This window comes from Podarcis filfolensis (genome assembly GCF_964270895.1).
Source record: "Podarcis filfolensis genome assembly, chromosome: 15".
Taxonomy (NCBI): domain Eukaryota; kingdom Metazoa; phylum Chordata; class Lepidosauria; order Squamata; family Lacertidae; genus Podarcis; species Podarcis filfolensis.
The window spans coordinates 5,754,830-5,775,959 of record NC_139618.1 but is presented as its reverse complement, the minus strand read 5'-3'; the positions used below and the strand labels follow the sequence as shown (position 1 = coordinate 5,775,959).

General features: G+C 44.1%; 1 protein-coding gene across 12 annotated transcripts in view; it reads left to right on the top strand.

The window, feature by feature from the left end:
* BCAS3 (BCAS3 microtubule associated cell migration factor) overlaps window positions 1–21,130 on the top strand; it is a 451,567-nt gene that overhangs the window by 36,807 nt on the left and 393,630 nt on the right. For all 12 annotated transcript variants that reach the window (XM_083587575.1, XM_083587565.1, XM_083587567.1 and 9 more), the window contains one exon: window positions 19,407–19,514. In XM_083587575.1, coding sequence (XP_083443701.1) covers window positions 19,407–19,514 — 108 coding nt within the window. The remainder of the gene's footprint in view (window positions 1–19,406; window positions 19,515–21,130) is intronic.

Below are 21,130 nucleotides of genomic sequence, written 5' to 3'. Positions count from 1 at the left end.
CACTTGCAGCAAAAGAACAGGGTGTACTAAATGGACCAATGACCTGACTGAGTGTAGGGCAGTTTCTTGTGTTCCAACATGTACAGCAGAGATGGGGAATACATGCTGCTAACCCGCACAGATGCTAATGAGCTACAGTTCCCAGCATCTAGTATGGCCAGCAGATTGCAGATTATGGGAATTGCAGTCCAACCTCTGGAGGGCCACAGGGTCCCCATCCAAGGAGTCTGGAAAGAAGATAATGCAACTTCAGTTAAACATATGGAGGTTTAATTTTTTGTTTGAAGTGAGCTTTTGTGAAAATCGCACTTGGAATGTTTTCCGGAGTCAGTTTATTAATAAAGTACCTTGGAAGCTGTTAACATTAACAGCCTGTTTCAACTGCAGGACATTTATGGACGTGCTAATGTTTGGCAAAGAAGCCATTTCAACAGGCAAATATTTTTTTTATTAAAAAAAAACACCCTGGTGTTTAAAGCTGAACTTTATTACTACCTTTAATCATGTGTGTGTAATTAATAGAAACCCACTGCCATTGCGTTACAAGCCATCCATCTGTGGTAGTTCTTGATGGGAGACTCCAGTGTTCAGCCATGAAGGATCTGTGGTTCATAATGTTTTTAAAGAAGTGTCTAGTTGTGAAATGCCTTGGAAGTGGCAAATTGGGGGGGGAGGGGGCTGTTCTTCCCCACCCCACTTTGGGTGGATCACCCAGGAGAAGGGAATTAACCACGATGAATAAGCTTTTTGTTCACAGTTCTCCAGTGTCGGATCTGAGTAACTCTGCCACTGCCCCGTAATTTAAAAACTGGAATGTCTGTGTAAAGGCTCCTCTCGGTGCCAAACAGTTACCCAGTGAAATCGGAGGCTGGTTTCGAAGTTTGAATCTGAGGAGGGAGCACTCCAGCTTTGCAGTCAAGGCACCTAGAAAGGGTGGTTGGCATCCTGCCTTGTTGCATTTGGATTTCATCCTTCCTCAAAGAAGCTCAGGGGGAGCGTATGTAGGTCTTTGCTTGTTTTATCCTCTTTGCGAGCCCATGAGGCAGGCAGGGCCAGATGCTGGTTGAAACAAGATTTTAGCTCCAGCGAAGTCCCAGGACTTGCAGCAAAGATCGCTTCCTTAAAATAAAATGAGATTTGTGCACTTCTTACAAATACATGTATCTTAGTTCACGGGCAGGGAACCCTCAGGCTACATCCAGCCCAGAAAGCATCTTCTGGTTGCCCGCTAGCCCCCTCCCAAAATAAGATCCCTATTCCTTTTGCTTTGGGTGCATACACAACATGCATTTAAAGCACATCTCCCCTGCCCCAGAATCCTGGGAACTGTTGTTTGAGAAGGGTGCTGCGAATTGCAGTCTGTGAAACAGGGGCAGCCCTCCCCATTTCACCACCTGATGTGAAATGGGAATGTAACCCCCCCCACGGCACCCCCCAGTGGCACCACCACCAAAATGCTTAGCCAGATAAAAATTGCATGTGCAAAATCTGCGAAGGGAGCTGGAAATGGTAGCAACATTGTGGACAAACACTTCACCTACATCAATTCAAAATGTTGTCATAAATTTGTGTGCGTCTGTGAAAAAAACCCCAATCCTTCAGGTCTGGGTTCCCCAAATAGGCTGCCCGTCAACCATCTCTGTTCTGTTGCAATATCTCAGAAAATTGTGAGAAATTGCTTCAAAAACAGTCGCCCAGTTCCCTGCTCCCCAAAACCTCTCTCTCCAATAGGTCTGGTGAAACGTTTGCAGAACTTTTCTTGTGAACTGGTGTGCAGTTCTCCTCCATCTCAAGAACTTTCATCGTTCTTTCCCCCACGGCTTCTGTTATGATGCCTAAAAATAGGTTTAAATTAAAACTTGCTCGCTTTCCCCCAAAATTAAGCACTCTGTTGGGACCTATAGGGAAGCTGAATGTGTGTGTGAGTGTGTGTTGTCTCGGCAGGGGCACTGGAACCCACCCAGTTAAAACATTAAGCAACAGCCGGCTGAAACCACAGGTTCCATTTGCTTTCAGACGTTTCATATGTGGCTTAGGTATGGCAGAAAGGTTTGGCCGGGGGAGAAGACTTTTAAAACCATTTTGAATGCATAGATTTAGCAAAACGTCTACAGCTGAAATCTTGAGAGGGTGTGTATTAAGAGATGTGGCAGCAGCCTTAAGCCCTGGGGGACAAGGAGGGAGCCGCAAATCTAAATAGGAAGTTCTGGGATGCTAATTTCTTCATCACCTTGCCCCAGCCATAAACTGAGATATGTGTGCCTTCTAAGGCAGGGTTTTCAAAAGTGGTGCCTTTATCCCCCCACTCCCGAGAGGAAGGGCGTTACAGAGAGCTTGGTTTGCAGGCTGGAGGAATGCTGGCAGTGTGATTTGTGTGTGAAAAGGCACAGGAATAGTTAGGAGCAATATGGCTGTTCTTCACTTCCACCATCTCCATTAGATTTCTCACAGACCCTTCACCATAAGGTCCCAGGGTGGGTGACAAGGACATAAAACACAGTATTTAATACACTATTAAAATCTGTTAAATACCATTGGCTACTAACCACGATGACTATGCTCTACCTCCACTGTTTGCCTCTGCATGCCAGTTGCTGGGGATAACACATGTGGAGAGTCAGTGTTGCACTCAGGTCCTGCTTGCAGGCTTTCCCTTGAAACATCTGATTGGCTACTGTGAAAACAGGATGTTGGCGCTGGCCTGATTCAGCAAGCCAGCTCTTATGTCGACCCTATTAATATTATTGTCTATGACGGATGTCTTCTACCTCCAGGAAGCTTTTGGTAGACCTTCTCTATCTAGCAGGGCCCAGTGGCAAGTCTGAGGATGGGGTCAGTCAGGTTCCCGAGAGTACTTCATTGTTAGATTGAGTCTCTAGCCTGCATTTCCAGCAGCTTGGCACATGGGGCAACTGTACATAGAGCTGAAAGATAGAATCATAGAATTGTAGAGTTGGAAGGGATCGCAAGGGTCATTTGTCTAGCCCCCAGCAATGCAGGAATCTTTTGCTCAACGTTGGGCATGAACCCACAGCCGTAAGACTAAGAGTCTCGTGCTCTACTGCCTGAGCTATCCCAGGGACATTAGAAGCTGCCTAACATTGGTCTATGTGACTGCGAAGGGAAAGAATAAAGGTTGGGGGCTTCAAGAGATCGTGGGGTGCAAAAGAAGCTTCTGATGTATGATAGTGTGAAAAAAATGGTTTGGGAACTATGAACCTCATATGTACAGAGTGCGCCTCTCTTGCCAATGTGGGACCTCTGTACAGCAAGCCCACAACTTATGCACATTTAACTTGTGCACATTCAGTTTTACGCTCTTGGCAAAAAAATCAAAAGTAGAATTGAAAAAGGGATGGAAAGGAGGTGAGCATCTGGGCAAAAAAGACTCTGGCAATCCCACCTGCCATTGCAACCAATGTGTTTTGACTCTACGCGATTTTGGCTTTACTCCCAATCCCTGGGATGCAACACCCTGCGTAAGTTGAGGACTTACTGTACTTCATAAGGTGATTCCACAGTACAATGTGAGAACAGGATATGGCACTAAGTGGGCATTTTTTATTACATTTTATGATTTTATGATAATGATTAATAAGTGTTGATTATCTGTGTTGCTATTTCTTGACTTGGCTTCATTGAACGGGTTCGATGACAACTTTATCAGCTCATCAAAGGGTCAGTGAACTCAGACTGGCAGCAGCTCTCCAGGATTTCATTCCCAGCCTCATTTCTTTGAACCTGGGACCTTCTGCATGGAATGCAGATGTAACCCTTTTCCTGGTTCTACATCCACCAGCTTCTGACAGTTAGGCATTTATAACTTTTAAATAACACAAGAGCTGTCCTGCCTCTCTCATTTGCCTTGCTGTGTCCTACAGGCTCCAGTGTCAAGTAGTTCCCAGTTGTGAGGCTGGGGCAAGACAATAGAGATGTGAGCATCTCTCCTGGTAGGCCTGTCTGAATTACAAATGTACTTTGATTGGTTAAAAATAAAGCCATGACAATGACACTTTAAAGACCTGAGATGATGGGACCCTGGATGCAAGGCAGAATTTTCTGAAGCTTCCAGAAGTTTCCACTGCAACGTGTGCAAATTAGGCATAACGTTTGAACTCGTGTCCCATCCCATCCTTCTGCTGCCCTGTGCTGCGTTGTCCTCCGTCTGCATTGGAGGACTAAAGCAAAACATCCGTCTTGAGAGCTTTAGCAATTGGCCAGATGAGCCCATCTGCCGTGTACAGTTGCTTTTTCACAAAGGGCAGCTGTCCTGGCCACTGGAGCGGGGCAGACTCTGCTAATCCTGAACACCATCAGAGGGGCAATCAAGCCGGCCCAAGGACTACTCTTTAAAGAAAACAAAACCACTTAAAATTATTAAATAATGTAACCGCTATCAAGTTAATTAGAAGAGGAACAAATTCCACCAAAATAAATGTGTTTTCAATATGGGCTTTCTTCAGGACGGGGCTGGCGGTGGGGGGGGGGTGCGCGGGGAGGGTACAGTACAAACCAGGGAACGAGAGGAAATCTTATTTCTGGCAGCCCTGTAGACATGGAACTGTGGTTGAACTTTTTACCCTAATTACGTCCTTGCTAATGCCCGGAGCAGTCTGGAATCAAAGCATCCCTTCAGGCCTTGGAAAGTCTCTGATGTGGCCAGCGTTTGTTGTGTGATGAGGGTTACTTAAGGGGGAAGAGGGGATGAAGAACAGAAGTAAAAAATAAAAATAAAAAAATGCACTGGAATATAGTGACAGGGTGCTCCCCCCCGCTTCTTCTTCCCCTTCAGAATTTTCTCAGTTACCACCCACCTCACTTGTTGCCTACAAAAATAGTGTAATTGTTTGCATCTGTGTGTTTTTGTCTGCCTTCGGAATAGCTGCTATAAATCAATGTGACAGAGAGTCGAGCGTGCGCCTTCCTCCTTGCTTTTCTAATTGGTGCTGTCTCTTCCTTGAGTTTCTATCTCTTGCACAAGGTTAAGAAACAAGAAAACACCTTGCAAGAAAAAAAGGAAGGGAGTAAAAATAAAACCCCTCTCCTCCTCATCCCTGCAAGCAGCATTGAAGGTGCAGATCATTGCCTTGAATGTTTCGCTTTCCTTTCCTGCTCTCTCCCAAGAGGTTGGGACAGCTTGATAAGGCAACTGTTAAATGCATTGGAAGGGTTAATAAAAGTTTCTGAAATGGATGAATGGATTTATTGATTGATTCCATGTTTATTCTGCCTATTCTCCACAGAACTCTAGGAGCCACACATGCTGGTCTCCTCTCCCCCTGGTCCATAGCATGCTGTCTTCACAAACAGCTATGGGGTAGGCTACACCAGGGAGTACAGACTCAAGGGCCACATTCCCTTCTAAGCTGCCTTCCAAGGGCCACATGCTGGTGGTGAGCGGGGCCAGAAGCAAAAGTGGGTGGAGCAGCAAATGTAAATTCCAGCTTTGTACAGTGGGCTTGTTTCTGTGCCCCCCCTCTCTATCTTCCATCAAGGCAAGCAAGAGGCAGTTCCAGATTCAAGGATTAATTCCAGCCAGGCAAAAACACTTGGGGTACGGATCAGAGCCAGCGAGGGGTGTGGCCTGTGGAGTGTTCTGGGGCAAGATAGACGGGCCCAGAAGGTCACATTTGGCCCCCAGGCCTGAGATTTCCCATCCTTCGGTTGGGCTGAGAGATTGGGATTTGCCCAAGGTTACCTGTGGAGCTTCATAGCTAAGTGGGGATTTGAACCTGTGGCTTCCCCCATCCTCCTCCAATGTCTTAGCTCAGGGTGGAACATCCTGTAGCCCTCCAGATGTTGTTGGGCTACAACTGCCACCATCCCTGAACGTTGTCTCCATGCTGGAGCTGATGGGAGCTTGAGTCCCAACAACATTTGGAGCACCCATGTTGACTACATCTTTATTTAAGGGATAAAGTTAAGGGTTTAAGCTAGCGGGTGCGGCCCTGCATACTTTGGAGGAGACTGGGATGCAAAGCTAATAGAAGTTGTTTATATATATCAGAATGTGAAATAATGTGAAAGAATGTGCTTTTAATGTGAAATTAGGATCAATTAAAATAATTCACCTGAATTGCAAATCTCAAATTTGGGGGGTTTGGTTTGGGGGCTTCATCCTCCTCCTTATAGACATCTGCAGGGATTATCCCCTTCAGACATTGGGTATGGTGTGTTTTGGGAATGTGGGGTCATGTGGGTAGAAGATCTTGGCTTGTGTGTATAATTAAATAGTTGCTTTCAGAGGTTCTGGAGGCCAAACATCTCTTTCAACCCCCCATACCACATTCCTTGCCACAAAAGCAAGTTCCCGCAATAGTTATTTTCCTCTAAGGCAGTAGTTTTCAAATGGAGGGTTCCTGGACGCTGTGGATTTCCTTGGAAGCTTAGCTGGGGAATCCTCCAAAGAGCAGATCAGTCAATGGTGGACAGTCTTCCTGAATTGCAGGGGTTGGACTTCATGACCCTTGGGATCCCTTGCAACTCTACAATTCTATGATTCTCTGAAAAACTACTAGCTCACCACTGCCCATCTTCCTTTGAGATTTATAGCACTATGGGTATGTTGGGCGTGTGACTTGGATACATGCCTGGTCAGAACCCCATGTGGAAACAAAGCCTTGTAATACGCACCAGAAACTTCTACAAATACACAAGGATTCCTCTGCAAGCAAGTTAGTTTGGAAAAGATTCCCCAGAGGCAGAAAGTTTTAACACCTCTGATTTAAGGTGTTGAGACAGTTATTTTTTTCTTATTCTTGCTGAAACACACACACACACACACACACACACACACACACACATCTTTGTATTGCTATCGCTCAGCAAGAATTTATATTAACCTTCCTGGTCTTCTGTATATATTTCTCAAATGTTCCTGACCAGAAATAATGGTATTTAATATATGCTGAAGTCCAGCAGAAGAAACATTAAAAAAACTGATTTATAGTTCTCGGGTCTTGGCAGCCTATACAAGAGCTGCGCCAGCTGGGTCTCTTAACGTCTTTTAAGTGGCGCTGCAGAATTGCTGCGTTTCGCCTCTTGCGTTTGCTGGGTAAAAGTTTGGCTGCCAATGGAAGTCTTTCAGAATGAGCTGGAGCCAGCTTTTAGTGGCTGCAAACTTTTAAGCAACCCCACAGCTTTCTGTTAAACTGTGTGGTGTGCAGTTGCCGCTCTTGATGTGCAGAATGCAGCCTTGTTTGTTTGGGGCTTGTTGTTTTGATCCTGTCTAGATTTAAAGTCTCTTTCTGTTATGGCAGTGAGCTTTTGTTTACAGGATGAATTGTAATCCTTTATCTGATTGGCTGGTTGTAGGTTACATTGTGCTGGGGTTTTATTTATTTTTGCTTTTTTGTCCCTTAGGGGGTCTTTGTAGTGGGACTCATCTGGGTGTCCCATCCCATGCTCAGCCACAAGCCCAACACTGATCATTCCCAGGAGACGTGAGCTCAACTCCCCCAGCGGCTAAATGGCCCTCTTGAAGTGCATGCCTGCTCCTTCTGCATTCATGCTGGGGAGCCAGAACCTAGATGCCCCCTAGACTGGTGCTTTTTTGTGTGGTGGTGGGGAGGTTGTGTTCTGCAATATGTTAAAGGTAAAGGTAAAGGTACCCCTGCCCGTACGGGCCAGTCGTGTCCGGCTCTAGGGTTGTGCGCCCATCTCACTTAAGAGGCCAGGGGCCAGCGCTGTCCGGAGACACTTTCGGGTCACGTGGCCAGTGTAACAAAGCTGCTCTGGCGAGCCAGCACCAGCGCAGCACACGGAAACGCCGTTTACCTTCCCGCTATACAGTGGTACCTGTTTATCTACTTGCACTTAGGGGTGCTTTCGAACTGCTAGGTGGGCAGGAGCTGGGACCGAAAGACAGGAGCTCACCCCGCCGCGGGGATTCGAACCGCCGACCATACGATCGGCAAGTCCTAGGCACTGAGGTTTTACCCACAGCGCCACCCGCAATATGTTACTGACTCAATAATAGTGCATTACTGGCAGATTCGTATTGGACCGTCCTCACATCATTCTACTTGGTTAGTTGTTCTGAGATGCTTCCCCACTGTTACTGCATTATTCCTCTTTGGAGGATCACTCTTAATGCTACAACACAACAAAAGCAGGACAAAGGAAGCCTGAACATTTGTGGCATGCAATGTTGCAGGATTTCAGCAGGAAGTTACGTCACATGCATGGACTGGAAACGAAGCAATATGCCTGCCCAAAAACCTTTGCAGGTACCAAAGATATTGAAAGGGAGACCTGGTGTCACCACATTTTCTTTTTCCCTTGAAAGGTCTGGCATAATGAAAATTGTGCTGTTGTGTGTATGTGTAGCAGTGTGTGTGTGTGTGTGTGTGTGTGTGTGTGTGTGTGTGTGTGTGTGTGGAAGGGGGCACTCAGTCTTTATTTGCTAGATTAAGCATTGCCTGCTCCCAACGGACCATCTGTATAATGTTGTAATTTCAAATACCCTTTCAGCTAATTTAGGGCTCAGGATGCAAAATTCAGCCTTTGAAATGGGGTTGGAGTGAGTGGGATATCATGGATTTAGGATGAAGCTTTCTGAGGGATATAGAAATTCATAAAACCAATAAAGGTTTTTGGGGGGCTTTTTTGGTCGGGTGGAATCCTTTAGTCCATATTAAAACAGACTCATTTATCCAATATATTAAGTAATGCAAAAATGTGATGGGATTATTACAGCAGTGTCTGGTGACACGTGACTTGTCTCACTGTAGTGGAAAACGAGGCTCACACTAATTTTTTTCAGGTGAGGCAGGCCTTGGTTAAAATGCCAGCTTCTGCTGTGAGAGAAGATGCCACAGGTCACAGAAAGCAGCAGTTGTACATGCCAGTGTGTGTTTATAGCCAAAGGTGCCCTGCTCCAACCTAGAATAATCCCATCTACTTGAGGGTAGATATTCCTTTTTAAGAGCCAAAGAAGAGCGCTGCAGGTGGATCAGGCCAAAGGCCCACCTGTTCCAGCACCCTTTTCTCACAGTGGCTAACAAGATGCCCCTATGGGAAGCTCGTAAACAGGACCTGAGCACAACAGCCATTCTCCCCATCTGTGGCTCCCAGCAACTAGTTTTCAGAGGCATATTGCTCCAAAAACGGCTAGTAGCCATTGATATCCTTCTCCTCCGAAAATATGTCTAATATTCTTTTAGAGCCATCCAAGTTGGTTCTTTCTATTCTGGGATGACTACAAAATAAAACTACTGATCTCTTCCCTCTCCTGTATCCCTTTCTGTCCATCTCTTTGCATACCTGGTGTTAAACCAGTTGAGTTTGCTTTTGTGGAGTGCATCTCACAGAAGAAAACATGTTCTGTTATATCATGTTATCATGTTATTGTTATTTTTTGTTTGTTGATGAAAATGGGGACGCGCTTTGTCTATTAGCTGTTACTCATCTTCATGGTTGTATTTTGGGGGATCTTGTTTAGAGTGCTGGAGATTCTACTGGGGACAAAAGAACAACAGCTGGCTTATACTAATGTTTGTAATTTTATTATATTGAATGCATCATTGTATAAATTTATATTGGATTTTTGTTGTTACCTATTGTATTTTTTTTTCTTTGTATTATAAGCTGCTTTGAATGTTACTTTAGCTGAAAAACAGCATAGAAATATTAGCTCTAACCTAATCCAGTTTCAAGTTGCAGTTTCAAGCTAATCTAATTTCACGATGACATGGTTCTTCAACCTTGGGTCCCCAGGAGTTGTTGAACTACAACCCATCTTAGTCAGTGATCAGGGATGATGAAAGTTGTATTCCAACAAAACATGGGAAACCCGAGGCTGGAAAACCCGCTCCTAGTAAATATAGTCTGTGTTCTGAATGCATGGATCCAGTTTTCTGAATGCTTCTTGCAGTTAGATTAGATGCATCCCATTTTCCGCAATGGCACAGTAGATGTCTCTGGGCAGCCCAGAAATACAGTATGAAAGCTAGAGCCTTCTTCCATGTTTCTCCCCAGCATATAGTACTCAGACGTATACTGCCTCTGAAGTTGGAGGCTCTCTGTTGTCATTGTGGCTAAATAAGTTCTTCAGATGTTTCCAAGGGCCGCCAAATACCTTGGAAGAGCAGGAGCCAAACAAAGTGCTGTCTTCACCTGGAATCTGTCTGAAAGCAGCCACCCTCCCTACACACTGCTTGGCCCTACAGTCAATCCATGTGTCCCCTCTCCCCGTCTTGTGCTCCATCAGCATCTTCTCCACAGACATCTTGCACTGCAGCTGCTCATCCTCAGCTGAGAGCGGCAGAGCGAAATACCTGCTCCCTTAATCCAAAGCAGATTCAAATGTGTGATGGGGCAACACTCCTCCCACCATCCAATACTCTCACATGTGGATTGTCTTGTACTGTGCTAGGCTAGTGATGGCCATTCCATATCAGTGACCCTTATTGTGAGTCAATGTTATCCTTCACAGTTTTTGACTATTACATGAAAAAAATCCCAGCTTCTTAGACTCTTGTAGTAACTCTTGGGCAGTGTATGTGTATGTGTTTTCCAAATTTCAGTTTCCTAGCTGGTATGGAAGTATTCTGTAACCGTTTTTGGGCGTATCATGTTTCATACATTTCAAGTACAGGATGTCTTTGGATTACACATGTCCCAAATGTCAAAGCTTCCTACCCTGCAATTTCGATATTATGGATGATGTTGGATTTATGGTTCTGACTCTGAACGAACTGTATTTATGGTGCGTTTGCCATATGAACCAAACTCTTTATTCAGAAACACCCATCCACACCCAAACCTGAGGCTTAAAAGTTGAAAAATCCTTTGGTGTTGAGTTGTGCAAGAATATATATATCTCCTAAACTTCTCTGTAGCTTGTGGTAGTGATTTTTTTAAAAAAAACCAGTATAATCCTATACATGTCTACTCAAAAGTAAGTCTTATTGAGTTCAGCGAGACTTGCTGCCAGGTGGCATAGGATTGTAGCCACAGTCTCTTTAAAATGCAGCAGCAGCTGCTTGATATTATTTTGCTGTTTTGATTATTTTAAGATGCCCCGCAATCTTTGAATGAAGGGTGGTATAAAAATCTAAGTTAAAAAACCAAAACAAAATTTCGGTCAAACTTGAACTGGATTAAATTGACTAGTTTGACACTTTGTTCCAAAATAAAACTAGTTTCGTAACAACCACCACCACCACCATAACAACTTCTGTATTTTTCTTCATATCACGGTTTTGTTGGCCTTTTACAATATTTTCATTGTTATATTCCTTCGGGATATTTCATGAGAATGATTCATAAATGAAGTAAAGACATCAATTGCGTATATGGATCAGAAGAGAAAACATGTATTTTGAAATAATTTTAAATTTGAGTAAGTAATTGAGAGAATGATGTATTAGGAAGCAGTCTGGAACCCAACTAGCATGGAAATATAATTGTGGGGTGGAGAGAGTTGCAATGGCAAGCTATTTTACTTACAAATTGCTTCCCTCAAACCAATTGCTCCAAGCTGCATACACGACAATAAAAAATACACAATATAATAAAATAAAACATGTTAACTGGTTATTCCTCCCCCCCCAAAAAAATGTTGAAGAATTACTGAATAATATAGAAGGCTGCAATTGGGTTAGGCATTCACTAGTAAGAACATGGTTCATAGGAATCGCACTCATATTAACCAGAAGCCATCAAGCATTGCTCCCTGTTGGCTGTAGGGAAGCCAGTGGCAATAGGAACAGAAATTGCTGATTTTCATGCATTTGTCGTATGTCCCGAATGGAATTAAATCCAGCAAATATTAATGGCATTCGCTGTTGTTATTATCAGTCCACGAATGATGCATAATTGGCATATGCCCTCCCCACCATTCGCATTGTGTTTCCTTTGCACTGAAATGAATAGGGTGGAATAATGTAATTTACGTAATTAATTACATTTTGCCACAGCGGACAGCGAGTTGAATAATGTAGGAAAGGCAACAGTGCTGTCTGGAAAAATACAGAGTGGAACGGAAAATGTTGCCTTTTCATCCCTATTTGGCTGCTTATCATTTCGCTACTGTGATTTCTCTTTCCTCCTGCTATCCCATCACCACCATCATCTTCTGTTGCTGCTGCCCTTGACAGAAGCATCTCTTGGGTTTATACAGCTGCTATTTGCAGACAGCTCCGCTCCCTCCACATCTGTTTTACAATCATTCCCTCCTCCCTTTTCGCTCTCTTGTGTTGAGCTACAAAGCTATTGAGCAAAAGTTTGGAAGAAGGCACTATCTTTTGTTGCTTTGTAGGCGACTCTCTTTGAAAAGCAGGAAAGCTCCTACTTTGAGGGCAGTATTGGTTCTCCATGACTTGTTTTTCTTAGAACCTGGATTGGGTGCTTCCTGCATTGCAGGGGTTGGACTAGATGACCCTTGGGATCCCTTCCAACTCTATGAATCTATGATTCTTTGTGCCCATTTGACCCTCTCTCTTCAGAGCACGCTCCTTCATTCCCACGATGCTGTGATTCAACTGTCCTCTTCCTTCTCTAAGCTCAGCTGTCATCTCTTAATATCATAAGCTTCTGTCTGTGGATTCCACTGAAAATAACAAAAAAGCAGTACTAATTGTTTGAGCCCACAACTGCTTTTATATATGGAGCAAGTTAAAAGTCTGGTTTAGCTGTACCTTGGTTTGTTTCTTTTAAAATTAAAAGCAGGCTGGGGTTTTGTGAAAGACTTTGATATATTTGTCTTTTGATGTTGCTAATTTTTCTATCTTCTGAGGTTGTTTTTCACTCAAAGTACGAAAGATGTGGGGTGTTAGCTGAACAGAACTGTGGTTTGTGCTTATTTGAATAACCAAACTTGTTGCAGAGCTCACCAGCCAGGGCTTACAAACTTCTTAAAAATCAGGATGTGTATTTTTCTTCCCTTGCATGTTGGAATACAGTCATACAACTGTAGAGTTTGGAGTTTCCACTGGGCTTTCGTGTTGTATGTGCATGCAGTAAATAAAAGGTTCCATTGTGGTGCTGGCAGACTCTGGATACCTCCCTTGGGGAGAGTGCTTTTGTTATGGAGCATAAAGTACACCCGCAGTGGAGTGCCCCACTATGTATACCTCTGGGGATCTGATCCAAAAGCGTCTGAGTCACTTGTGAGTCTCAGTTTTGTTTTGGTAGGTCATGACCAACATCTAAAGCCCAATCACCTAGAACAGTCATCTTCAATGTTTTCAGACCTGGGGCCCACCTTTAACCCAAACTTGCATCTGGGCACCAATTTTTAACTTTTTTTTAAGCTGGTGATTCATATTTCTTACCTATCCTTCACCTTAAGGTCATGGTGTAGGTTACAACAATGTAGAATCAGTTAGAATGATTTACAATCAGAAGAAGGGTGGAGGATGGACATATCTCTCAGATGACACAATGCCAGATATTTGTATGGCAGCAGTCCTGTTCTTGCAACCCAACCTGCTAGCAGGTCCCAAACTGAAGATCAATGACCTAGAGGCCCTAAGAGAAACTTCAGCATAGAACTAACTATTGATATAGCATCTCCCCCTGCCCATGTACGCAATTTCTTTTTTCTTTTTCATTTTAAAACCCAAATTCTTCACTATTTATGTGGTCAGGGGAAGCAGCTACATAATACTAATGACATACGGCTCTTGGGTGGCAATAGTGAGGAAGAATTCTTAGTGACTAATGGAGAAAATCTAAATTTATCTCACAGGACATTTTAGATTATTAGTAATCAGGCCTTCTGTCTGTCAGTAATACTTCTAGGATACTTTTTCAGAGGGCACTTTCACACTTTAAAAAATCAGCCTTGGAGAATATGAAGGGTCTGTGGGCTTCAATGCCAGATGCTGAGTCCTGTACGAACTGATCTCCTGCCCAATTATGATTGCACTGTTCGTCTTATTACTACTCTGATCATTTCCAAGCACATCTTGGATCCATGCTTTCCTGCTGTTATGGTGGGGGCAGAGATGGGCAGCTGTCTCAGAGTCCCATATTGCTGTGTAGCCATATGATTTGCTGTCTGGCTGGTGGAGACCAGCCAGGTTCAAATATTACAGTTGATTGAATAAAATATGCAGCGGGCTTGCTGTATGATTAAGATGTCGTTCGGTCTTCCTGCACAACATGTCAAGCTTTTTTTAAAAAACCACACAAAACCCTCTTCTTAATTTGGACTGTATGTACTCCAGAGCAAATGCCAGGCCTCACTCAGTGTAGGAACATAGGAAGTTGTCTTACAGTTGAGACAGACCATTAGTCCTTCAAGCTTAGGATCGTTTTCACTATCAGCCAGTGGCTCTCCAGCATTTCAGACTGAGTTCTCTCCCAGCACCCCCTAGAGATGCTAGGGATTGAGCCTGGGACCGTGTGCACGTAGGGTAGATGCTCTAGCACTGAGCCTGCTCAGATTCTTTGGCTGGGTCAGCTGTCCTCTGACCTTCCCTTCACCTTGACTCCAAGCTGGGTGACTTGCAAGGAGAGCCCAGGACTCTGTCCTCAACTGAGGAGAGAAATGCAATGACAAAGAACACTGACCTGGTGCTGGCAGTGGAAATCCTGTGTCAAATCCCTCCTGTCTGAATCAGCCTTTGCCAACTCTTGATGTTGTTGGAGTCCAACTCCTAAGAGCTATGATCAGCATGGCCTATGGTGAAGGATGATGGGAGTTGTAGTCCAACAATATGCAGAGGGCATTGGGCTTGGGAAGGTGGAGTCTGGGTCAGCTGATATTTTCCATTGCCAAGATGTGCAGTCTCTAGCACCCAGCTGAAGCTGTTGCCTGAAATGGTTTGCAGCTAGTGCAAACTGCAGTTTTATACGGTCTTCTAAAAAAAAACAAACCCCAATCTTATGAGTTGAGGCTCTGTCCTTATGGCTCTGTGAAGGATGTACCACATTGTTTATTATATTGCCAATCTTCTTTGTGATGTGAAGTAAATCTCTGGACTTTCCTCTTGATCTGAATTACCAGCTGATCTGAGTTGCAATGAACTGACATAGAGCAACTCTTTTAGCCGTGGGAAGGTTTGCTTTTTGGAAGCTCGAGCCAAATTTTTACTTGCTCATAATGTGATATATATAAGATTTTATCGTGAATGTTACTTTTTTGCAATCAGGATTCTTTCTCTTCTTTTGTAACCTATGGCTTTAAAACATTAAAGACCGCCTGGTTCATTGACTGTTGAAACAGGGCAGGGTGGGAAGCAAATAGTAATGATATCAGGACAAAGGAGCCAGTCAGCTTTAGCCAACATAATGCCCTTTAGATGAATGTTGAACTCCAGGTCCCATCATCCCTGACCATTGGCCATGCTGGCTGGGGCTGTTGGGGGATGTAGACCAGCAACATTTGGAAGACACCATGTTGTCTGCCTCTGGGATAAATTAATGTAGGGGACTGGGGAAACCCAGTGCAGCGCTACCAGTTTCAGAGGCAGTCTTCTGTTCTTTGTGAAGTGGGGCTCTGCCTGGAAAGTAGCAGGGAAATGTAAGTGCATTTGATTTGGTTGTATCCCCTTCAGGGTAAGGTGCATTTTAAATTTCATTCCTGAGACCTTCTGTTAGGCAATCTGGGGCAAAGAATTACCATGTCTTTTCCAAATTACTATTGCTTCCTCCTCCAAGTGAAAGGATTAGGTTTAGTAGCACATGTCTTAAGATTGGGAGCACCTTTTTCTGATTTTGAAAAATAAGTGTTTCCATACCTCCTGCAATTTGTGGTAGGTTTAAAAGAGTTCTGCTGTTTTGTGTCTCGGTGATATATGCACACACTTTGGGGAAATGTCACTTTAAAAAAATACCTTGGTGTGTTTTTCTGGACAAATCCGATAAATATTATGAAAGGTATCTTGTGTTGTTGAGCATCTGCTTTGCATGCAAAAGGTTCCAGGTCCAATCCTTGACATCTCCGTGTAGGGCTGGGAGAAACTCCCATCTGAAACAAAAAAGAGAGAGACTGCCACTCAGTGTAGGCAGTACTAAGCTAAATGGATCAATGGTCGTGACTGCTTCCTATGTTCCTTAATTCGAAGGAGGGGTTAGTGGAACACAGTGTTTCCTCAGAATGGTTTTTCCCTGACCTACAGCCATTTTTGTTAACCCCCAACCAGCTTAAAACGCCCCCAGCAGTTAAAGCTAGTGGCAATCACAGTCCATTATGTTGGCAAATTCCACACAATTTATTTGTGGAATTCGCAGCCACAAGATGATGTGATGGATTGGCCACATAGCTTATTAAAAAAGATTAGTATAAGGCAGCTCCCTATGGGTTGTATCCAACTGAAAGAAAATGGGCATGTGTCTTCATTAATTTCAGGGGGTCTGCTCTAAGTAAAGCTGTGTTTGTTACAATCCTTTGTTCCTATACACACATGGAAAACATATCTATCACAGGGATACCTAGCCTTTCAGCGCTTCTCCCAAAGCTGTTTGCAATGTGCAGGGAGTTTGTTTGTTTAATGACTCTAATATATGTATGGGATTTTGTTTGTTTAATGCCTTTAATGCGGACTTCCTCAACCTTGGCCCTCCAGATGTTTTTGGCCTACAACTCCCATGATCCCTAGCTAGCAGGACCAGTGGTCAGGGATGATGGGAATTGTAGTCTCAGCACATCTGGAGGGCCGAGGTTGAGGAAGCCTGGTTTAATGTATGGGAGCTCAGTCATGAGCCCCCAAACATACTCCTGCAGGTTAACAGAAGAACTTAAGAAGAGCCTGCTGAATCAGGCCAATGGCCCATCTAGTCCAGCTTCCTGTTCCCATAATGGCCAACCAGATGTCTGTGGGAAACTGGCAAGCAGGACCCAGCTTCAAGAGCATTCGTCCCTCTTGCGGTTTCCAGCAGTTGTTGTTCCGAAGCATTACTGCCTCCAACCTTGGAGGCAGAACACAGCCATCATGGCTACTAGCAACCAGTCACCCTCTCTTCCTCCATGAATATGTCCAGTCCTCTTTTAAAGCCAGCCATAGGGTGGCCATCACTGCCTCCTGTGGGAGGGAGGTTGAAGTATTACCACCCATGCAATCCGCCTCATATCCCTCTTGGGTGCACCCGTAAGCAGTAGCAAACACCTTTTTCTTAATATTTCCTCCCTCTGTTTTAAAATCTGTGTTCTCCTGTTTGTGTGTGTTACACAGCCGACCCTTTTGCACAGCTTCCTAGAAACAACCAACCTTTCAGTGCACTCTCTTGAGGAGGCGGGGAGGAGAAGGGGGAGAGGAAGGAAAAGGTGTCGCGGGAGTGAAACTGCCAGATCAAAGCCGCTTCTTGGCTTGCAAGATGGCGCCTGCCACTCTCCCTTTCTCCTCTTGCATCCCGGCCTACCCTTTTTCTGTTGAAAGAAAGCTGGCGGCAGCGGCTTCTCTTTTGAATGAACAGCTGGAGAGCCTTATTTATATTAAAATGATAAAAGAGGCACGTGCCGCATATGGATTTTTTGTTGTTGTTGTTAAAACAAACAAGGAGCCTGTTGAAACGACCATGGGCTCTTTGTACTGGGGTTGACATCGGCAGCTGTGCGGTTCAGCTGCTTGTCCGTAAGTCCCATTCCGGCGACGTGTGTGTTTCGCAGTGAAATCTCAAAGTTCTTGGCCACCCAGTATCCTCCTGAGTTGTCCATGTGTCAAAACACGGGGGCTGAAAGCTAGACATTACAGAGATCGCTTGGATTGGAGGTTGGGGGGGGGGGGGAGAAGAGAAATGCTGCCAAAAGTAGTAGTTCTCTCCTCTCCCCAGTCTCCTCTTCTCCCTTTCCCAGTAACTTTATAGCAGATGATGTCATCCCGTTGTAAGTTTTCCCCCTCCGCTTCATTGGCTGCTTTCGTTAGCATGGGTGGGGATGTTCACTCAGCAGAATGACATCACACTGTGCATTTTTAGCTTACCTGATAGGAGGGGGGAAGACGCACTGGGCCACTGACGTCAGGGCCACCTTGCGACCATCATAATCAGTGGTGTGGTTAGGTAACTGTAGACCCTGGTCTGAATGGTCTTCCACCATGAGAGCCCTTTTAATGGTTAAGTGCATTCATTGACTGGTAATGTGTATTTGCTTCAAAATAAGATGGTCCTCTTGCATGTGGGCCCACTCCTGCTCATGCTGCCAAGCACTGCAGCACCCCTGATCTCTGCCCCTAAGCCCCCCCCCCCATGCGGGCCCCATAGTTCATAATGTGCAGTTTCAACCCAAATCTCCAGAAGCCATGTCTTGGTGTCATGTTGGTTTCATATATGCACGTGTCTTGCCATGTTTGGTGCATTGTTTTTGTAAGCCAGCTTGCAAACTTCATAATGATAATACTATATTTTTCAAAACACATAAAACTATGCAGCTTGAATAGTTATAGTTTCTCTTACTTTGCTTAATTTAGTCTGCATTTTTAATCCTTTCTAAAAAAAATAATGCAATTGATGCAAACTTGATTAGTATGGGGAGCTGCAGGAAGCTATGGGGAAGCACTGAACTGCTGTTGGGCTGCAAATCTGATCTCTCCCCCATCCCCCAAATCTGGCGTCTGAGCCACTGTATGTGCCCTATTATTACAGTGGTACCTCTGGTTACAGACGCTTCAGGTTAGAGACGCTTCAGGTTACAGACTCTGCTAACCCGGAAGTAGTACCTCGGGTTAAGAACTTTGCTTCAGGATGAGCATAGAAATCGTGTGGCGGCGGCAGCGGGAGGCCCATTAGCTAAAGTGGTGCTTCAGGTTAAGAACAGTTTCAGGTTAAGAACTGACCTCCGGAACGAATTAAGTTCTTAACCCGAGGTACCACTGTATTATTATTATTGGTAGCATTCTGCAGATTGTTACAGTCAGTCATTTTTATGCTCTTCTGGGGAATCATATCATTCTGACTGTTATATATTCAAATGCATTTTGTTTGTTTATTTTATTTTCCTAGATTTATGTACTGCTTAATCAATAAATAAATCTCGTAAGTGGTTTACATAAAACAGCATGAAATGCTCTTTTAAGAATAACAATAGAAGCAGACTTTAAACATAATACAATTATCAAAATCTAGATAAAACCAACAGTTAAAAAACCAAAACAAATGTACATAATAAAATGACATGTTTGGGTAGCCTTGTCTAAGCAAAAATGTTTTTAGCAAGTGTCAGAAATTATATAGAGAAGGGGCCTACCCAATAACAATTGGCAGGGAGTTCTAGAGCATAGGCGCTGCCACACTAAACGATCCATTTTTCGCAAATGTGAAAAGAACAGTACATGGTGCTTGTCAAAGTGCTAGTTCTGCAGATTGAAGCTGCTGAGCAGCCACACGTGGGCCAAGCGATGGGCCTTCAGATAAACTGCTCGGAAGCTGCTGTGGGCTTTGTATCCTAATCATAACTCCTTGAATTTGCTAGCTGGCCTAAATATGCTAGCCAACCCCGTGTTTTTTCTGATGTCTTTCAGCACCAGCCCTCCTTACTGTTGCGTGGACCTCCATTCTTTGCGAACTGGTGAAATGGTAAAATCCATACAGTTCAAAACCCCCATTTATGACCTGCACTGCAACAAAAGGTAAGCCCTTTTATCTTTGGATACTTTGCTCCATCCATCCCCCAACCCACTTTGCCATTTATATTTCATATTGCTGTCCATCATTGCCTTCCATGGGAGCAGCTTGGACCAAATGCAGTGTTTTAAGTAGTTATAAGCTGCACATTTGAGCCATAGGGCGTGGAGGGGGGAGGCAGGCCAACAAAGACTCCCCCAAAGATCTGAGTGATTCAGGCAGGGTTATAAGGGATGAGGCAGTCCTTAAGGTATCCTAGACCCAAGTTGTTAAGGCCCTTGTAAATCAATACAAGTTCCTTAAATTTGGCCCAGTAACATATGGGCAGCCGGTGCAAGCTTTTAATCACCTGAGTTATGTGCTGCTACAGCCAGTAGCCTCACTGCAGGATTTTGCACCAGCTGGAGCTGATTCCACATGTGGTGTCTACTGCAGAGATCTAAAATGGCTTCCCAGCTGCTGTCCCCTTGAAATTTTTGTTTTGTTGTCGTCGTCCTTGTGCTTCATGTCCTGATAATCATTTTAAGTGATTCATTACATAAACCCTATCCCACCCCCCCTCCTCTTAATTCCATTGTATGGAGGGTGTGGGGAGGGGAACGGGGGACACACAAAACACTTTCAGCAAATAAGGCACGGCTGTTATGCCTGGCAGATTTGCAATAAAAACCAGCAATGTGATTATTTTTGAGGATGAAACACTTTTTAGATTAATATGCTGTGTGGTAGTGATGGATTTTCATTTTGAGTCACCGGGGAGAAAGGATGCTTTTAAAAAAATAAATGTAAATTGCAGGAGGCATAACACTGGTTTTATTAAAGAGGTACAAACCCTCTTGTATTCTCTCTGGCATCTCACAGGTGGAAATGGAGGCACACACTACATTTGCAGTTCCTGCACTCTCACACCCAGGATTGCTGCCTGAGGTTTCACACACACACACACACACACACACACACACACCATCCCAAATAACTCAATCTGGTATTGGCCACAGAATTCAGCTTCTGTGCCTGCCGTGCCTGCTCCCTAAAATATCTCATTGCTTCAAGTCAGTGCAGTTTTGAAAGGTTCAGTTTCAGTCTGCCATCTTGAAGCAAAATGGCGCCCACCTTTATGTCCAAATATAGACAAGAACTTGCTCCTTGATCTCAGGAACCATCGTACAAAATTTGGTTATGGCGTTTTAAGAGGGGTCCAGATGCATAGAGAACAGACAACTTTCAATAATAGTGATTATCATAATTATAGTGACACACAGCTCCCGCTTTACAAACACAGTGCATTGCCCTGGAAATGGCTCGTTAGGCAAGTATTCATGTAATAAGTCAATGATTTCCATTGATTCCTATGTGAAATTTTCTAATTGTTTCCAACCATGGAATTTTGATGCCAACATGGGGGGGGGGGAGATGGGAAAACCTAGAGAAAATGCTCTCTGATTTGTCCAATCACTCCATCTTCCTCCCTCAACCAATCAGCAAAAGGCAAACAAGGAAGTAAAAATTGCTTTCTGTTCAGATATTTGAACCTGTGGTTATATATTGAAGTTTGGGTAATGATTCTTTGTGTTCGGATAAGTGAATTTTTGCATAGTGAGCATTTGTAAAGTGGGACCAG